General features: G+C 59.0%; 1 protein-coding gene across 5 annotated transcripts in view; it reads left to right on the top strand.

Annotated features, from left to right (window-relative positions):
* KIF21B (kinesin family member 21B) overlaps positions 1 to 12,243 on the top strand; it is a 47,530-nt gene extending 35,287 nt beyond the window's left edge. For 2 of the 5 annotated variants that reach the window (XM_058533771.1, XM_058533770.1), the window contains 7 exons: positions 1,868 to 2,004; positions 2,907 to 3,087; positions 4,829 to 4,993; positions 5,259 to 5,376; positions 6,303 to 6,473; positions 6,995 to 7,194; positions 8,202 to 12,243. In XM_058533771.1, the coding sequence (XP_058389754.1) occupies positions 1,868 to 2,004; positions 2,907 to 3,087; positions 4,829 to 4,993; positions 5,259 to 5,376; positions 6,303 to 6,473; positions 6,995 to 7,194; positions 8,202 to 8,256 (1,027 nt within the window). In that variant the 3' untranslated portion in view covers positions 8,257 to 12,243. The other 3 variants (XM_058533772.1, XM_058533769.1, XM_058533773.1) reach the window with 2 other exon arrangements.
* Positions 12,244 to 18,949: the final 6,706 nt, after the last annotated feature.

The raw sequence follows: 18,949 nt of genomic DNA, 5'->3' as shown, positions 1-18,949 counted from the left end.
CCGTCCCGCCTGCACACCCCTGTCCTCCGCATGCGACCCCCTCCCCTCGCCTGCCCCTCCTCCCCCATGGCTCTCCTGAGACCCCCTCCTGCCCCGTGGTTCCTCCTCTCAGGACGGCTGCGTAGCCTCTGACCGCTCCGGGCCGGCTGGAGCTGGGGGCTTGGGGAGGGGTGCGTGGTTGCTGGTGGCAGGCCCTGTTCTCTTCTCCTGGTCACCTGGGCGGGAGTGCGGAGCATGGGAGCCTGGGGTCGGCTGGGGCTGAGGTCTGCCGAGGGGGATGGAGAACCTGTGAAAGGCCTGGGAGCTGCAGGGACCAGCTGAGCAGCTGCTCCTTGGAGGGTGTCGGTGGCTATGCTCAGGGTCCTGGTGACTTGCTCAGCTCGTGCCAGTGGGTGTGTGCTTCAGACCTTGGCTCCAAGAGGGGAAGTGCCCCCTGCCCACATCTCCTGGCACATGGACCAGGAGCGCCAGGAGACCTCCCCTCCCCCCAGATATGACCAGAGGCCAGCCCCCCCAGCCAGCCCAGCCCAGCACCCCTCAGCAAGGAACACATCCTAGGGTTTGGTGGGGCTGAGCCCCCAACAGCTCTCGCCCTGGGTGTTGACGGTTCTGTGACCCCTCCCGCAGGTGGCAAAGCTTTGCCTCCACAAGATGCTGCCAGCCCACGGCCTCTTTCAAGAGGAGGGTTATCTTTCTGATGTTCTTCCCACAGCAGTCTTGGGCTTCTCCTCTGGCTACACAGCAGGGCCCAAATTAGTGTCAGAGCGGGGAGCTGGGGCAGCGGGGCGGGGGACTGTTCATGTGTGTGCCACACCTGGCTGGCAGCTGCACCTGTCTGATGGCCATCCTCGAGGGGGGCCTGGCTGAGTCCGTGGGGCTATGAGATGCACTGCAGGGGGCGGGGGGGGGCGTTGGTCATTTCGGCTCTCTCTCAGCTACGGTGTTGCTGTCAGGAGCAGCATTCTCTTTGGAAAAGAGCTAGGACGTATTTTCAGCCCTGCATGTAACTTGGCCAGGACCTTGTTCCAAAAGACCCTCACTGAGCAAAAGATCTTCACCCTCAGGCCTCCAGGAGGCTGGTGTGGCAGAATCCTCACTCTGCTCGCTCTGGATAAGCCTCCTTCCCTCTCCCAGAGTGTTTACTTGGAGCAGGAGGCGTTCCTCCAGGGCCACGCAGCCTCATCCCCAGAGGGGCCCAGACATCTCTACCCAGAGCTGAGCTGGGGCCCGGAAGTGATGTAGCCCTTTGGAAGTGACCACGCTGGTCCGAGGGCCCGTGGGTAGGGGCGTGCGCATGTGCACACGTGCATGTAGGAGTCTCTCTGCTGGGGAGGTGCCAGCCGCAAGAGGCAGCCACTGGCAGATGGATATAGTGGGACCAGGGTGCCTGGGGAGTGACAGCCTGATCGTCCTCCCTCTCTGCACCCCTGCCTCACCCTGGGCTAACCGAAGCAGCATGGGGGAGTCGTGGTTGCTGCAGGAGCCGTTCCAGCCCTGGGGCCTCTGCCCTGCCCAGCTGGGGCCTGGGTGCTCGTGTGTCTCAGGATCTGGTCAGGCAGGCATCAGATGGGACTCCCCATGGGCAGAGCCTGTGTTCCCCGCTCCTTCCAGCTGTGCCTAGCACGGGCTTGCTCCCCTGAATGTGTGCAGGATGGCGGCTGACAGGCTGCTGACAGATAGACCCTCCCTGCCCGCCCAGACTGTTCCCGGCTCTCAGACCTTGGTGGCGTTTGACTGGAGTCTCCTTCATCAGGCCCTGTCCCCTCTCCACCCTGTCCCCCTCTCACCGTGCGCCTCGTTCAGCCTGGCCGGGTCTCCCTGGCTGACGGGCACGCCCTCTCTCCCTCTCTCCCTCTCTCCCGGGAAGGGGCATCATCACCCCCGTTGGAGGAGCCAAGGGTGCACGGACAGCTCCGCTGCAGTGCGTCTCCATGGCCGAGGGCCACACCAAGCCCATCCTCTGCCTGGACGCCACGGACGAGCTGCTCTTCACAGGATCCAAAGGTGTGTGGAACCCAGACCGGCCAGGTAGGGTTAGGGTCTCCCACCCGTCCTGGCTTCCTTTGCAGAGTGGGCTATGAAGGAGATGTGAACCCAATGGCGCAGGAGTTGAGGATGTGGGGTCGGCTTGCTCACGACCTTGTCTTGTGTCTCTCTCCTTGTCTCGAGGCTCCCCATCCCAGGCACCCCGGCTGACCAAGCCTTCCCTCGTGCCTGATCTGGTGGCTCCAGGCACTTCCTTCCAAACCTCCCGCAGAAACTCCAGGAAGCTTCTGAGGGGCCCCACCTTGTCTGCTCCTCCCAGACCCCCAAAGCCACCCCCGACATCCACCCCAGCACTTGCTTCTCAGCAGCAGGACCCCACCAAGTCACAATTATTTAGTCACAACAACCAAGTCACAGAAACTCCACAGGCAGAGAGAACAGCTCTGCAGTAGACATGCTAATAGAAGAAAGAGAATGTATACATGCACCTGCCTGGGGGGAAGGGGTTGGTTGTCAATCTGAGTGTGGTTGATTGATTCCAAGTTTTCCCCATAAGATTTGCTCGCCTTCTGTTCATCAATTTTGTCAGCTATTAGCAGTTGTAGGAACAGGCACCAGAGGCTTAAGAATTTTATTTTGGCGCAGGACCCCTTGGCAGTGCTCACAGAACTCTGGTGTTTATGGGGAGTTTGCTGGAGAAACTCTGGTCTAAAGTGCGGACCAGCCTCTCTCCTGAGTTTTCACGTGCACACGCACGCCACGTGAGCACGCCTTTCTCTCCGTCAGACCTGAGCTCCTTCCTCTAGACGTCTCTGGACCACGTCCCCCAACCTTGGCAGCCCCTGTATAGGGAGCGTGCATTTCCTGGCCCCTGGTAACTGACCTCTCCCCCTCTCCACGGCTCTCCCCGTCCCTCCCAGACCGCAGCTGTAAGATGTGGAACTTGGTTACGGGGCAAGAGATCGCAGCCCTCAAGGGCCACCCCAACAACGTGGTCTCCGTCAAGTACTGTAGCCACTCGGGACTGGTGTTCTCTGTGTCCACCTCCTACATCAAGGTGTGGGACGTCCGGGACTCGGCCAAGTGCATCCGGACGCTCACGTGAGTACTCTGGTGTTGGCTCACAGTGGTGGGTTGGGTGCCAGTGCCCAGCCCAGGTGGGCCACTAAGTAGAGCCCAGCCCGGCCATGTGGGCACAGAGGCCCTTACAGGCCTGTGGATTTGGCCTGACTCGGAGGGACCAGGTGGGATCCCTGGGTTGGGGCACAGTGTCCATGGTAGCAGCGTGGTTGAGCCTCGGCCTGCCTGCCCCTGCCTTCATCCCCGTCCCCCAGCCCTGCCCCTGAGGTGTGCAGGTATCGCCCTGTGAGTCTGACAGAGGAGCTGGGCAGACAGGGTGAGACCGGCAGGCGGCCACAGCCTCCAGCGCCGTGCTGGCCATGTGCCTGCAGAAGTGAGCCCCCAGTGTGGTCTGAGCCCTGACCCTGAGAGTCTCAGACAGACAGACCCAGGAGACAGCCCAGCCGAGGGCTCCTGCAGAGGGAAACCGTTTCTGAGCAGAAGTATTGCTTCTTCCTTATGTTTACATTGTCAGCTACAATCTGCTAGTTAATTTGATCCTTAAAAAACAGTAAGCAGAGGATTTCTAGGGCAGTGAAACTAATAATTCTGTACGACACCAACCTCGTTACACGTTTGTCCAAACCCATAGAACGCACAACCCCAAGAGGAAGCCCCAGTGTCAGCTGTGGTGTCTGGGTGGTCAGGACGTGTCAGTATAGCTTCATCAGTTTTAACCAGTGTACCATCGGGGGGGAAGCGTATGGTGGGGGAGGCTGGGGGGACAGGAGGTATAGTCACATGTCACTTAACGACAGGGACACATTCTGAGAAACACATTGTTAGGCAATCTCGTTGTTGTGCGAATGTCACAGGGTGTGCTGACACACACCTAGACGGTATAGCCTACCGCACACCCGGGCCCCCGGTACCGGTCCTCTGGGACCACCGTCATACGTGTGGTCTGTCGTTGATGTGTCAAGCGTCTGATGCAGTGCATGACCGTGTGTGGGAACTCTGTGCCTTCCCCTCAATTTTGCCGTGAACCTAAAACGGCCCTAAAAAAATTGTCTTTAAAAAAACAAAATAGAGGGCCGGCCCAGTGGCTTAGCGGTTAAGTGCGCGCGCTCCGCTACTGGCAGCCCGGGTTCGGATCCCGGGCGCGCACCGACGCACCGCTTCTCCGGCCATGCTGAGGACGCGTCCCACACACAGCAACTAGAAGGATGTGCAACTATGACATACAACTGTCTACTGGGGCTTTGGGGAAGAAAAAAAGGAGGAGGATTGGCAATAGATGTTAGCTCAGAGCCACTCTTCCTCAGCAAAAAGAGGAGGATTAGCATGGATGTTAGCTCAGGGCTGATCTCCCTCACAAAAAAAAAAAAAAAAAAAATAGAGTAAACAGAACGGGTATTATCACCTCTATGTACAGAGGAGGAAACGGAGACTCAGAAAGGTTAAACAATTTCCACAAGACCCAGGCTCAAACTCAGTCTCATGACTGAGTCTTCCGGTCTTTCCCAGCCCCTGCTCAGGCGGGCCGCAGGGCAGGCACAGGGACCCGTCTTCTGCTGGGGGGTGGAGTGGAGCTCGCCCCTCATTCCCGCCCTTGTCAGACCGGAAACTTCCAGGAGAGGCAGTTGGTCCTGTCCAGCAGTCAGGGAAGGCTTCCTGGAAGAAGTGGGTTACTGGCCTGGCCTGAGTGCGATTTGACTGGTTTCCTGGCCTGTGCGGATGGACCACTTTGATCTCTGACCTTGCGTCTTCTCCTCGTGGGCAGGTCCTCAGGCCAGGTGACCTCAGGTGACGCCTGTGCCGCCACATCCACCCGCGCCATCACCAGCGCTCAGGGAGAGCACCAGATCAACCAGATCGCCCTCAGCCCTTCGGGCACCATGCTGTACGCAGCCTCAGGCAACGCCGTCCGCATCTGGGAGCTCAGCAGGTCAGGGGGTGCCTGGGCAGGGGCAGGGGGTTGGCATGGCTGAGGGCGCGCACGCGGGTCTCAGCTTGGGGCAACCTCCCCAGGGCTGCGGGACCTCCGCTGCTCCTCTGCCCAAGACCCCTGGGATGCGCAGCTTATGTCTAGGTTCTCGCTCTTGCTCCAGGGGAGGAAGGACCCCACCGGACATATTTATTCCAGGGCAGACCCCACCCCGACCAGGCTTCCCTCTGACCCACCTGCCCCGGCTGCGCCTCTCCCTCCGCAGGTTCCAGCCTGTTGGCAAGCTGACCGGCCACATCGGCCCCGTGATGTGCCTGACAGTCACCCAGACCGCCAGCCAGCACGACTTGGTGGTGACCGGCTCGAAGGACCACTACGTTAAGGTACCAGGGAAGCCGCAGCCCCGAAGCCTCAGGGGACCGTTCCCAGGGTGTCCCCCACTCCCCCACCTCCCTGCTCTGTGGCCTTGGAGGCACTCATGGAAATAATGAGACTTCTGGGCATTTATACTGAAGAAATCCCTCCACAGAGCGAGAATGTGTGTGCAGACTGTAGGATTGCAGAGTTATCTTGTAAATGGTGAAAATTAGAAAGAACCTGAATGTCTTGGGTAGAATAACGGTCTGTAAATGAGGGAAAAACCACTGAACGGGACGCAGTGTGACTGTTAACAGGCTGAATAAGAAAATAAAACATGAAGGTACAAACAGCACTGATCTTGTTTGCTCCTGATTACATGACTGAAAACCCTACTACACAACTGGAAACGCAGGGTATAAAAGGGGCAGAGAGGGCAATGGGTCATGATGAATGTTTTTCTTTAAAGTACAAGTGATGTTATATTTATTTATTAAGAAATAAAAGAATTTTGGGCCAGCCCCGTGGCCGAGTGGTTAAAGTTCTGCACCCTCCGCTTTGGTGGCCTGGGTCTGTGGGCTCAAATCCCAGGCGCAGACCCCCTCCACTCGCCAGCCACACTGCGGAAGCATCCCACATACAAAGTAGAGGAAGATGGGCACAGATGTTAGCTCAGCACGAATCTTCCTCACCAAAAAAAAAAAAAGAAAGAAAGAATTTTAAAGGGAGGGTCACACCCCACACCCACCTTTCTCTAAGCAGCCACATGCTGAGCTGTGGGGTCCCCCTGCGTTAACTGAAGGTGGTCTCCCTGTCCCCATGGGAAGGTAGAGACCTGAGCTTTCAGCGTCCTCAGTCCTCGGGAGAAGCGCACCCCTCCAGGCGGTGCTGTATCCAGGGCGGGTGGCTGGCCCTGGCCTCTCCATGCTCCCTCCAGCCCTTCCACCCGCAGATGTTCAAGCTGGGGGAGTGCGTGACGGGCACCATCGGCCCCACCCACAACTTCGAGCCCCCCCACTACGATGGCATCGAGTGTCTTGCCATCCAAGGAGACATCCTGTTCAGTGGCTCCCGGGATAACGGCATCAAGAAGTGGGACCTGGAGCAGCAGGAGCTCATCCAGGTGTGGTGGCAAGAGAGGGAGGGTGGGCCGGGGCGACATGGCTCCCCCAGCCCAGGCAGGGCCGTGGGGACCCTGGGTCTCGGGTCAGAGCTCCCCAGCCCGCCTGTTCTGCACCCCATATTCCCTCTGTGTCTACCCACCCTTGCCTGCAGCCTCTCCTGATTCCACCTCCCTCTCTAATGGGCCTGCTCTCAGCCCCTGGGTTTGGTGTGAAGCTGTCACTGTGTTCCCTTTCCCAGAGCACTTGCGTGTCCCTCTGACCCCTCAGAAGGCTGCAGAGTTCCCCACCAGTGCAGTATCTTAGGTTTGAGGCGGGGAGGGGGCCGAAGAACCTGTCTCTGAGCCCCTGCTGTCCCCAGCACAGGCCTGGCTCCTGGGACCTGTGATGCCTGCCTGCCCAGGGACTCTAGAGGCAGAGGGGAGCCTGGTCACGGTCCTCCGTGTGTGCGTGCAGGGTCCCCTCCCAGCTTCTCGCTCCTCAGCACCTCCCCCAGCCCTCACCAGCCCCGCTCCTCCCACAGCAAATCCCCAATGCACACAAGGACTGGGTGTGCGCCCTGGCCTTCGTCCCGGGCCGCCCCATGCTGCTGAGCGCCTGCCGGGCGGGCGTCATCAAGGTCTGGAACGTGGACAACTTCACGCCCATCGGGGAGATCAAGGGCCACGACAGCCCCATCAACGCCATCTGCACCAATGCCAAGCACATCTTCACTGCCTCCAGGTGGGTGCCGCGGCAGTCTGCTCATGTTCCCCACCCTCCCCTGGCATGGGCGGGGCAGGCCGGGGAGCCTCCAGGCCCCTGCCACTGTCCCCACGGTGCCCGCCAGCCCGTGCAGCCTTCATGGAGTGCCCACCAGGGGCAGGGGAGCAGGAAGGTGCTGGGCCCCAGGCCGGGACTCACCCCCTTATCTCCAAGCCTCTCCTGCCCCCCATACAGCAGTCCCCTGTCCAGGTGTCTCAGACCGCAGAGCAGCCCTGCCGCCCCTGGACCCCTCCCTCCAGCCCCAGCCCTGGCCCTGTCCAGGGGCTGCACAGGCCCTCTGTCCCCCGGGAGCTACTCAGAGGGCCGTCTTCTTTTTCCTTCCTGTTCCGACCGTGTCCCTTCTCTCCCCTCCCCGTCTCCTCCTGCCTCTCCTCTCTGCCTGTCCCTCTCTCCCGCACAGTGACTGCCGGGTAAAGTTGTGGAATTACGTCCCTGGACTCACCCCCTGCCTTCCTCGCCGGGTCCTGGCCATAAAGGGCCGCGCCACCACCCTGCCCTGACCCTCCCCCCGCCCCTCACTCTCCTCTCTCTTCTCCCTCTTTCTCCACTTCGGTCTGAGCTGCTTCTCGACGGTAGGAGACGATTTTACTCCTCCCTGCTCTCCCTTCCTGTCTGCCTGGCCCAGAGAGACTGCCCTGCCCGCCTCACCCTCCCCTTCCAAGCATGCGCAGTGGGACAGGCCCCCAGGAGAGGGGTGCCAGGTAGCAGAAAGCAGAAGGGACGAAACAAAACATCAACAACCAAGAAAACCCACAACAAGAATCCTTTGGGCCTTTGAGACGCGGGCCTCTCCCTCTGCCCCGGATGCCTGCCCCTGCGCTCCACCCTGGTCCTGAGCAAGGCCTGCCCCTGGTCCCCCGCTGCTTTTGGGCGGTTGGGGAATCTGGCCCATCCCTTACTCTCGGGGGGTAGCCAGCTGGGCCTGCTTCAGGAGCTGACCAGCCCCTCTCTGTCCTCCACCCCAGCGACCTGACAGTGAAGTTCTGGAGTATACGGCGGTTACCCAGTGGCCCACCCTGAGCGTGAGGTCAGAGGATGGCCCCTGGACCCTCGGCCCCTGGCAGCCTGGACAGCACGGAAGGGAAGCCGTGGCCGATGGGGCCAGCTGCCCTGGGGACAGAGGGTGTGGGCAATGGGTGTGGCCCCTCCTGCTCTCCTTCCTCCCCCTTGACCTTCCCACAGGGTACTGTCCCCAGTCCCTCCCCTGCCTCGTGGGAAGAGAGCGAGCTTGGGGAGGAAATTAAGCTGTGAAGCCAAAGGGCATTTCCCCCTCATTTCTCTCCCTGCGGCCCCTTGGTCTCCCCACGATGGCCACCTTTCTCCTGCTGAGTTGGCCATGCCCTTCCTTGAGCCTTTGGCCTCGGGGTAGGGGCCCTGTGGGGGCGGTGAAGCAGCCCCAGACCTGCCTCTGAGCCCAGATAGTCCTCAGGTAACCATGGAGACCAGGTGGAGGCAGCTGGGCCCTGCAGTGACCCTCAGCCCTGTGGCCACCAACAACCATTCCCAGGTGACCCCGGCAATCCCTCGGGGTCCCTTTCCTATGGAGCCCACGGCAGAGCTGCTGGAAAGATTCCCTCGGGGAGGTGTTCAGAAATCCTTCAGTTATTTATTTTATTTTTTATTTTTATTTTTTGCTGTTGCCTCCTGGAAACTGACTTGAAGTTTCTTCCCATGTGTTCTTTCCCTCAGCTCTTAGGGGGAGGGGAACCCCAAAGGGGACCCGCTCTGCCAGCCATCTAGGGCCGCTCCTCGCCTGCTCTGCAGGGGAGGGAAGCGCCCCTTCCCTCTGCAGCTCGGCCTGCCCGCTGTCACCCCGGGTACCATTCTAGCGCACCCCTGACTCCAGGCTGTGATGCTCAGTGCCTTCCTCCCCAGGGCCTGGTGCCCGTGCCGGGCAGCCTTACACCAGCCATGGCCGTGGCGCCACACGTGTCTTCACTCATAGGGTCTTGTGCCCGCTGCCCCCGGAAGGCGGGGGAGCTCCACCCCATGGTCTAGCCCAGGGGCCCCATTCCCAGGGTCCTGGCGGGCCGCGTAGGAAGCAGCTCGGAGGCCTGTGTCCACGAGGCCTCAGCTGGACGGTGAGGACGGCTGGTCCCCTCCCCAGCCCGCTGGATTTTCACCCTGAGTGGGCAGGGCATCCCTCCAGCTTCTCTCTCTCTGGCTATTCAGGAGACACGATTTTAAGCCTTAAAAGTGGCACGGGCCCCAGGCGCTCCCTCTTAGGAGGTCAGCGGTGAGGAGGGAGCTCACTGAGTGTGTCTTTTCGAGGGGCTGTGGACTCAATTGCAGGGGTGTTGTGGAATCCTTGTCCCAGCGCCCCCTCAATTTACAGGCCAGGGCCTTGCAGGTTGTTGTGCCCCTCCCTCTGCCCAATCCCACCCGTCCACACTGGTTTTCAGTTGCTGAACTAGTCTTGTGCTTCCTGACCTCAGTCTGGGGGCCAGGACCCCAGCTCCGTTCAGAAGATGCGGTGACCTCTGGACCTTCCAGAGGCAGCTCTGTGTCTGCCCTGGACACCTCTCCCTGTGGCCCGGGTTGGAGCCTGCTCCAGGTGGCCGTGGTGTGGGCCTGCGCGGCACACAGCACACAGGGCAGAGGAGCCGTCTTAGCTGTGAAAGGGAAGACCCCCGCTGGGGCCCGGGTGTGGCTCTCCCCCCTGCCCGGAGCTGCCCCCGAGGCTAAGTCCTGCTGTGGGGGGCCCCTACTGGACGTGGCTGTGAGGACTGGCCGAGCTGACGAACAGGAAGGGCACACCCTTGTAGGCTGGTCTCCTGGGGCCTGGACAGTCTGTCCAGTCTGAAAGTTCCCCCTCCTCCGACCATCCAGGGTGCCGGGCCGCTCCTTTCACCACTGAGAAGCGAGCACAGGTCTGTCCCCTCCCCGACCCTCTCCCCACCCAACAGAAAGTTTCAACCTTGCAACCTGTAAGAAAGACTCCGTCTGCATGACTGTTTACAATTGTAGAAACACACAGACTGCGCTCCCCCAGGGCCAGGGGCGCCCCAGCCCTGGCTGACTATCTCGTGCTGCCAGGCCTGTCCCTGCCCGAACTGTGACCTACGGCCTGCGAGAGGTGCTCAGTGTGTCAGCGCCCGTCTCCTGCTGTTCCTGGTGGGTCAGCTACCTCACGGCGGGCTGGCCCTGCTGTCCTGGCGATTGTGGTTGGCTCTAAACTTGAAGCCCCTCGGGAGCCCTGAGCCGTCCCGAGCTGTGCTCCGGGATCTTCGGAGTCTGCCCGCTCCTTCAGGGGTGTCCCAGGCACATAGGGGGCAAGCCCCCAGTCCACTTGTTGCACAAGCGTCATAAGTGTTGCAAGCACAAAATGGTTGTGATTTGAGCACAGGGGCAGGGCTCATGGCAGGCACCCTGGGCAAACCCGGGCCCAGAAGTCTCCTCCCAGGTCAGCTCTGTCCATGGTTAGACGAGGATGCCCACATCTGGGGAGCTTGCCCTCACTCAGACCAGGGCTTGGCCCAATTCTGGGACTCGTCATACTATTTATTTTTCTCTGCCCCTCTGAAGATGTGGGGCTAAGCCACTGCAGGCCAGGCCACGTTGGAATGCCGTGGGCCCAGGAGTAGTGCCCTCTCTCGACCCCACACCCCAGATCTTTGGATGCCTGAGCCCAGGTTGGGTCCCAGCCCTACTGAGCCTGACGAGCAGGGACCCACATTCCCTGTCTCCTCGGCTGAGCCCCGTGGATGCTTTGGAAGCTGTCTGGCGAGCTCCCTAGATGGAGGGTTCTTCCATCCCCACTGCCCGTGGGCCTCCTCAGTGCAGTCCTGTGCCAGGCTCTGTCCCCAGTATTAACCAGGGCAATGTTTGCTTTCATCTGAGTGACTGACTCCTCCACGGCAGCCCAAATTCCCCAAGGCAGCAGCTGGAGTTGTCTTTGGAGGCTGCCAAGATGGAAGGAAAGGCGACGAGTCAGAGACTGGCACACCTATGCCTTTGAGGTGGTTAAGTGCCACCGTCAGCCCCTCGGGAAGGAACATCTGTGGATCTGGGAGTGGTCTCCCTGCCCACCCACCCTCGCCGCAGCCTCAACCTAGAACCTTCCACCCTCGCTTATGTGGCCCTGCTGCCCGCCTGGGGCGGTGTGGCTTGGGCAGAGGGCAGTTTAAAGCACAAAACCACTGCAAGGAGACTGTGTTGCTGGGACCTTCTCACGCTACCCAACGTGGTGGAGACACAGGCAGGCGGGGCCGCTGTGAAGTCCAAGATGCTCCGCTCCTGCATCACGGAGACCGTCCCAACTCTCGGGCATCCTCTGACACAGCCTGGGCTGGGTGCAGGCACTCCCCCTGGCTTGTCTGCCCTGCCTGTGCCCGCCATGTTCACCGTCGTGTTTGTGAGAGCCGAGGGTTACCTCCCACACCTGTGGCGTCTGTCCCTTTGCCATCCCCAACAGGAAACTGCTCACCGCTCCCTTAGCTTGGCACAGCCTCCTGGTCCAGGCTCAGGAGCCAGGGCTTGGCCAGTGCCCCCCACAGGCCTTCCTGGGCCTGGCCCTCCTCTCCTGGCTCCCAGATCCTTCACTGCCCTCTTATGTGCAAGGACAGACTCTACAGGTAAAGTTCTGTTTCTTCTATGTCATCTTTGTTCTATCCCTCCTGCCATCCCCAGCACTCAGATGAGCCCCCAACCCCCCACCACACCCCAGCCCAGTCCTTTGAACCCATGTCCCGAGGGCCTTGCAGGGAAGCGAGAACTGCTCATGAAGAGCCAAGGGTCAGAGAAGACCCCTGAAGTGAATCAGGGCCCTGCCCTGCCCACCAGCTCTTTTCTAGTGATCACCTCCTGCCCAGGCTGCAGGGTTCATCTGGCCCGTACCCTCTGCTGTGTGGCTAGCACAAGGTGTATATATGTTTTGTACCTCTGTGGATGACTGTACATAGTGTATGAAAGTTATTTAAGCCTCATGCTGTAGATTTCTGTTCCTAGACTGGATGTGTGTGTGTGTTCTAAGAAATTGTCATAAATAAAACCCGAATGACCATTGTCTCTGGTGGTGTGGCCCCTGCAGGCAGCTGACTTGTGGCTAGTGGCCCTTTTTGGGGCGGGAGGTGGGTGGGTGGGGTGGCCTCCAGGGCTGATGAGAGTTTCCTGGGCTGAGAGTCTGGGGCTCGTTCAATTAGGAAGCAGTGTTGAGAGTGTTCCTCCTCTCCAGACTCCATACGCTGCTCCTGGGACAGGCACGCTAGCTGGAGGGCAGGGCCCCAGCATCTGTTGGGTACCTACTTATTCTGCTTAATCGAGGCCGGGTAAGGCACCCTTTGCTGGATCTTCACTGCCATGTGTGAGAGGTGGTGTTCTCATCTTCTGAAATGAGAAACGTCTCCGAGAGGAAGCGCCTTGTCCAGGACCACAGCTGGTAAGGATGGACAGAGCCAGGACTGACCCAGACCTGCCCGCGCCCAGCACCATCTCCTCCCGCTAACATATGAGCGCCTTCCTCGGGGCCTGGAAGACACCGGGCGTGGTGCAGACCAGGCCTGCTTCCTTCTCTGGCCCCTTATGAAGAGAAGACAGATACAAAACGTTCGCAGGAGAACACAGCTCCACAATGTGTTGATCTTGGTTTCTAGATCCACTGCCCTAAAACTCCTCTGCGCTCGGCCTATCCATCCCATTGTCTTCAACGTAAACAGTTGACATCTCTAAGTCTATGAGATGCCAAACAGACCTACAACGTGCTCTTCACCAGGAAGACAGGATCAGCACTCGAACACCGAGCTACCCTCATGCTTGTCACTCGGTAGATTTTGTTGCCACCATTTTTCGGAATTGACGACCCTCTTGTTGTCGATCGCGCTTCAGACTTCCCTGTGTTCCTGAAGTGTGCAGGGTGCCAGGGCCCTACAGCGCCCTGTGTGCAGCTGCCCCGTTTGTGGGTTTAGCTCTCAAGAACACGTTTTTCATAACAGTTTTATTGAGATATAATTCCCATACCATGAAATTCACCCTCTTTTTTTTAGGCTAATGATTTTATTTTGTTTATTTCTGTATCCCCTGTCATGCCTTGTGGCAGTAGATGCCGAGCGAATGTTGGATGGTGCCTGCGTGAGCGGGTGAAGGGAAGGGAGAACAGGCCATTGGGAGGCTTGGGTTATGAAGTGTCACTAAATACCTATACCTGGCTTTTCCTTCTGCATCAGCCCTAGACCCCTTTGATATCCACAAACCAGTCCCCCAACCCCGGAGATTCCGGCCCACCCCTGGGCGTAGAGGCCTCGGCTCGGGGGAGCAATCTGCATCGTCGTCAGCAGCCAAGACCATCGTGAAAACTTTACTTTCTGATTTCTGTGTCATGAAAACAAGAGCTTCTCCCTTTGCTTTGTTTTCCAAATGTGAAACCAATTGCCTTGTCCACCCCCACAGTCCCCGCTGCTTGTCTAGACCTGCGGCCGTTGACAGCAGGCCCAGCCAGCGGGCTCCCTGAGTCTGTGGTTGGAGGGGCAGGCTTCCTGAGGGCGGTTCCTCCCAAGAGGCTGCTGGTCCTCAAACAAGGGCCTTAGCAAGTGCCAGGGAACCCTGAGCCACCGAGGGAGACGCAGCCCTCGGGCGGGCACAGGAGCCTCCCTGCCCTGGGAAGCAGGGCTGGCTTCTGAGAACGGTTGTTGTTGGCTGGCTGACAAGCCCCACCCGTGTCACTCTCCCGCCCCACCCATGCTCCCCACAGGCCCACCTTATACAGGGTCCTGCCCTGCAGGACAGAGCTCACTGTTGGCTGCGGGAGGTGAGAGCTGGACGTGGTCGGCTGCAGGCCAGGTGGAGTGTGGGGGTGAGACTGGAAGACAGAGCCCGGGAGCTGCCGCATGTGTCAGGAGGGGGCCCTGGAGCTCCTCCAGCCACCTGGTTCCTCCTGCCACTGTGCCTCTCCCCTCCCCCCCAGAGGGTTTGCCACAAAAGGTGGATTTTCCAGACTCATCACCCTGTATCTTGCAGATGCCCAGGCACTGAGGGGTGGGAGGCAGAAACACGGGGTCAAGGAACATTGGTTTTTACTCTTTTAATGTGGCATGTTGGGGTTTTTTCCCCCAGATTATAAGGGTAATATATGCTTATTATAGAAAATTTGGAAGACAAAAGAGTGTGACAACAATAAATCTGTTCAGGACATGAGTTATGAGGTAGCTTCCCAGATGGAGGAAATGGAGTCTCAAATTTGATAGGCACCATTTGTTGTCAGGGCCGGGTGGCATCTTAAAAGATAGTTTTTTCCAATCCTCCCAATTCACAGATGAGAACTGAGGCTCAGAGTTGGCCAAGATTACAGGTGACAGAGATGGCCCTAGAATCCGTGACCTCCCCGTCTGGTCTCTTCCGTTGTGCCCGTTACCCTGGCTTGACCAAAGTGACTCTGAAGTGGGTCCCATGCCAGTGCACTTGACCTGCTGATAGCTTATTGATAAGATCTATCTTCTGTCATTGCCTGTAACACAGCCAGATTGCATTTTGGAGGACAAGGAAGGGCATGTGTGTGTACAGCCGAGTCCTGTGACATCCCCTTCACCTCCATCTACAACAGGGGCCACTGAAAAGGCCCCTGGTGACAGCTGGGACCGCTGATGTGGGACCCAGGGGCCAGGCCAAGGTGGGGGGGCGGTGAGAAGGGGCTTCTGGCCAGTGCAGACATCAGTGTGGCTTTAACGCTGGCTCTAGGGTTTGTTCACAAGCACCACCAAGTGACTCCAGCTCTGCGCCCAGGCCGAGAGAATGCTGCGAGCGGTGTGGCCACCGCTGAGAGGGATGAGTGGGTGGAGAGGGCGAGTACAGGGGCTCCGCATGTTCCCGGGGGCTTGGGTGCAGTGACAGAGGCCGGGCGCTGCAGGGCGAGAGCTGGAGCAAGCCCGGGCGTCAGTCTGCAGTAGCCAGAGCTCCATCTGAGTGAGAGCAGGTTTGGCCAGGGAGAGTGTACTTTTTAGGACCTCGGGTTATTGTCCCCAGGCCCAGGTTTTGCCAAGGGCCCAGCTGACTATAGGTCAGAGGTCACAGGTGACACCCTGGCTCAGAGGTGGGGGGTTGGTGGCAGTGGAAACAGCAAATGACCCTGCATAGACCCTGAGAGTCCTCCAGGGACTGTCAGACGGACCTGGGTAAGACTGATTCCAGCAGGAGGCACGGAGATCGTAGGTGCTCGCCCAGCTCTCCCCTCAGCATGCGGAGGAAAATTCTGGCTCTTCAGAGGAACAGCAGCCAAGCTTCTGGTTTCCAGACCCGAGTGTTGTCACTTGGGCTGTGGTTTGGGCTGTGCCAAGTGCTGGCCACAGCGGTGTTTTCATAGAGCAGCCCATTCCCAGCTGGTATATCCCAACTCTGTGATCTCCTGGGATGTTCTGAGTCACTAATGCCCTTTAGTAAATACTTTCCTGCTTAAACTAGCCAGAGTGGACTTTGTGCCCTCCACCAGGATCCCTCCCAGTACAAATGGACTGCTGAACACCTCGTGGGTCCCAACAGCACATTCCTCCCAGTTGTAGTTCAAGTCGATGTTCAAAAGAACCTCCACGCCCTGGCCTCAGAGCACTTGGCAGAGTGGGAGAAAGACGAGGGGCAGAGCTGGGAGGGGCCAGCCAGGAACCAGATGTTCTCTGCAGAGAAGGCAGCTCCCCACAGATGGCTCTACCCCAGATGGCCAAGAATTGACTCTGGAAAGACAAGGAAACACCCACTCCACAAGTCCGTGCTTTTTCCTTTTATTAGAAAGGTTTTGCAGGGACACATTCCACTTCCAGCGGGGGCCCAGGAGCCTGGGCCCGCTGTCACAGTTGTCACAGTCTCGTTTGCCCTGGCTGGGACCCAAGGATGCAGACTCAGAACCAGCTCTTTCGCGGCCTCCTGATGCAGAAGCAGGAGGTGGGGGTGTTCACCAGCCGCTTCTCCTTGGCTTCCAGGATGTAGAAGGTCTGCGTGGTGAGGCAGCTGACCGTGGGGTCAGGGTCTTCCTGCATGTGCTTTAGGGCTGTGACACAGAAACGGGTGGCTTTGAACAGAGTAACGCTGCTGGGCTGGGCAGGAGGGCCTGGGCCCTGCCAGGAGGGGACACAGCCATGGGAGGGGGACTGGCAGCTTTGAAAATATGAGCAAGAATTCCTCCTGGGAGTCCACACTGCTCGGTCACAAGCAAGATGCTGTACCTGCCACGGGCTCAGGGAAAGCCTGTCTCCTCTTTCGCCTCCCTGCTCTGCCCTCCTTTCCCAGAGAACAGCTATGAGTGAGGTCCTCTGACTCAGAGAGCTCCCAGCCAACCCGTGGGGACTCAGCAGGGCAGGGACGTGGAGCTGGAGAGGGCAGGACAGAGGACGAAGAAGGAGCGTGGGGGCCGAGTCCCGGGGGCGGGTGGAGAATGCGAGGCCTACAATACCAGCAGATCCCCAGGCTCCAGCAGGGAGGGCTGGGAAGCCCCGTGCCCCCTCAAGTGAGAAAACGTTGGATGTCCCTCCTCGAAAGAGTTCAAGGAACTGTCCTGGCTGATGACCAGACTGGAGCTCCCCGGGAGTGAGTGAACATAAGGGGCAGGAGGGCTCCAACCAACACCCCAAACCTGAATGCCTTGGAGATGAGCACACCTCTCCCCTCCTCCGGATGATGATTTTTGTGAGCCCCTCTGCCCATTTCTCATTTCTGAGCCTCCCCACCAACACCAGTACCTCTAAAAGATGCAGGGAGTGGGCGGCCAGGTTGCCACTCACCTGAACATGCCTCCTCAAGTTCATCGGCCTCTTCCACGCCTAGGGTCTGCATGATCTGGCCTACGGGGCACACAGAGCACCTCGGTGGCACCACGTGGGACCCCGGCTGCACTTGCTCTTGTGCCTCTTCCCAAAACGCCCGCCTTTCCCTCCTTTTGTCTGCCTGTCATTCCTCCCACACGTGGCCTTGGCCACCAGCCTCTGGGCTCGACCTTTCCCATGAAGTTGATACACTGCCCCTGCTCCTCTGAAGGGTCATAAGCAAATTTGGGCTGAGGGAGGGGGCGGGTACCCCTCTGGTCCAAAGCTGCTTTCTCTGGGGTGACACGAGGCAGTCCCCACCAGTCTTTGAGCTTCCCGCCCTCCAGGAGCTTTGCTGGCTGGCATCCCTGGATCCAGCCCATTCTGCTCTAGGAAGGCCGCCCAACCCAACCAGGAGCTTCCTGCAGGGGAGGGGGGCAGGTGGAAAGAGTTTTCCTCCCACCCTCCAACATGATCACCACGGGCCCTGTGTGCCCTCATGTCCCAGGTCCTCAGGCTGCTTGAAGGACCCTAGGACAGTGACACAGTGGCTCTGACAAGAGGGAAAGCCATACCTGCAAACCACACTGCTGCCTGGCGGATGGGGACCTGTGGGCTCTTGAAGAGGGTCTCGCACTGCTTCAGGAACCAGAGGGCCTTGTCTGCCTCCTGCTTCAGCTGTAAGAGGAGAAGCCGGATCAGGTAGGGCGCCCACTGCCCGTTCTTCTGCCCACAGACAGTCTGCAGACTAAACTGGAGGCATCCGCTCAGTGCAGAAAGCTATCCAAACACCCTACATCTCCATCCCCTCCCCCCCGGCTCCTGGAGTCCTGTTTCCTCCATGAAGCCTTCCTGGATTGTCCAAGCCATAGGGATCACTTTCCCTGTGGGAGGCATGGAACTGGATAGAGTCACCCCAGTCTTTGGCTCACACAATTTCCCCCTACTTCCCACAGCAGAGGAGTGAATCCCATTGTTTAAATATTGTTTGTTTACATCTTGGCTTAAAGTCTCCAATCTCATGGTCATCCACTTTAGGCTGCAAGAGAACCAATCACATCTACACCATTCTGTTTAAACAGAGCCTCACGGTGAGTGCCACGTGTAAGTCGTGTTACCCAGGAGTGATCCAGTCCTGCGTCCCTGCAGACCTCCCTGCTTGAAGCTTCAGAGGGTAATGCCTTCTGCAGAGAGCACCACCCTCCCCCGTCTCCTGCCTCTCCTCCTAGCTAATCTCCCACTCTCCTTTTTCACTCTGGATCTAAGTTCTTAAACCAAGAGGCTACATCCTTGGTTTGTTTTTTCAAACTTGTTGGCAGCAGAATCTTTTCTTCAAATAAAAATCCTAACTGGAAACCCAATATCCCCAATGAACAGCTGTGGGACCGCTCTGGTTGATGGTGGTGGTGAGGCCGAGCCCAGCCCCCTGCTCCTCTCCCCATCTTTTGAAGTTACCCTGTGAAGCCCTGGTTCTCGCGCCCAGGTCTCCTCTTTCCGCCAGCCCACTGACCCTGATCTGGCGAAGGTCCAGTGTCTCCCACGGTCCAAACCCAACAGGCACGTCCTGTCTTGATCGTCCCCGACTAGGCTACGGTCACTGTACGCTGTGGGCCACTCCCGGGGTGACCGCGAGCCACCTCTCTTCTTGTTCCTCTTCTACGTCTCTGCCCGACTTTCTTGCCAAGTCTCCTCCGTGGGAACTGGTGTTTCCTGGGATCCCAGTGTGGACTCACGTGCGGCTGCCTCCGCGCGGCTGCCTCAGGGAGCTCACCCCGGCTCACGACGGCAACTTCCAGCCACCACTCAGCTGTGTGCCTGGCGTTCCCAAATCCGAATCTCCAGCACAGCCCTGTTCTCCAGCTTCAGTGACGTCCCCCAGCGTCCAGTGGGATAGAGCCCACAAACTGTACAGACCCGACCTGGACCGCATCGCGCCCCTGTCTCGCCTCCACACCTGCTGCTCCCTCTCCACTCCCGACCTCAGTCCACGCCGT

This window comes from Diceros bicornis, chromosome 38 (assembly GCF_020826845.1).
Source record: "Diceros bicornis minor isolate mBicDic1 chromosome 38, mDicBic1.mat.cur, whole genome shotgun sequence".
Classification (NCBI taxonomy): Eukaryota; Metazoa; Chordata; class Mammalia; order Perissodactyla; family Rhinocerotidae; genus Diceros; species Diceros bicornis.
The sequence above is the reverse complement of the archived record's forward strand: the minus strand, read 5'-3'. Positions and strand labels throughout refer to the sequence as shown.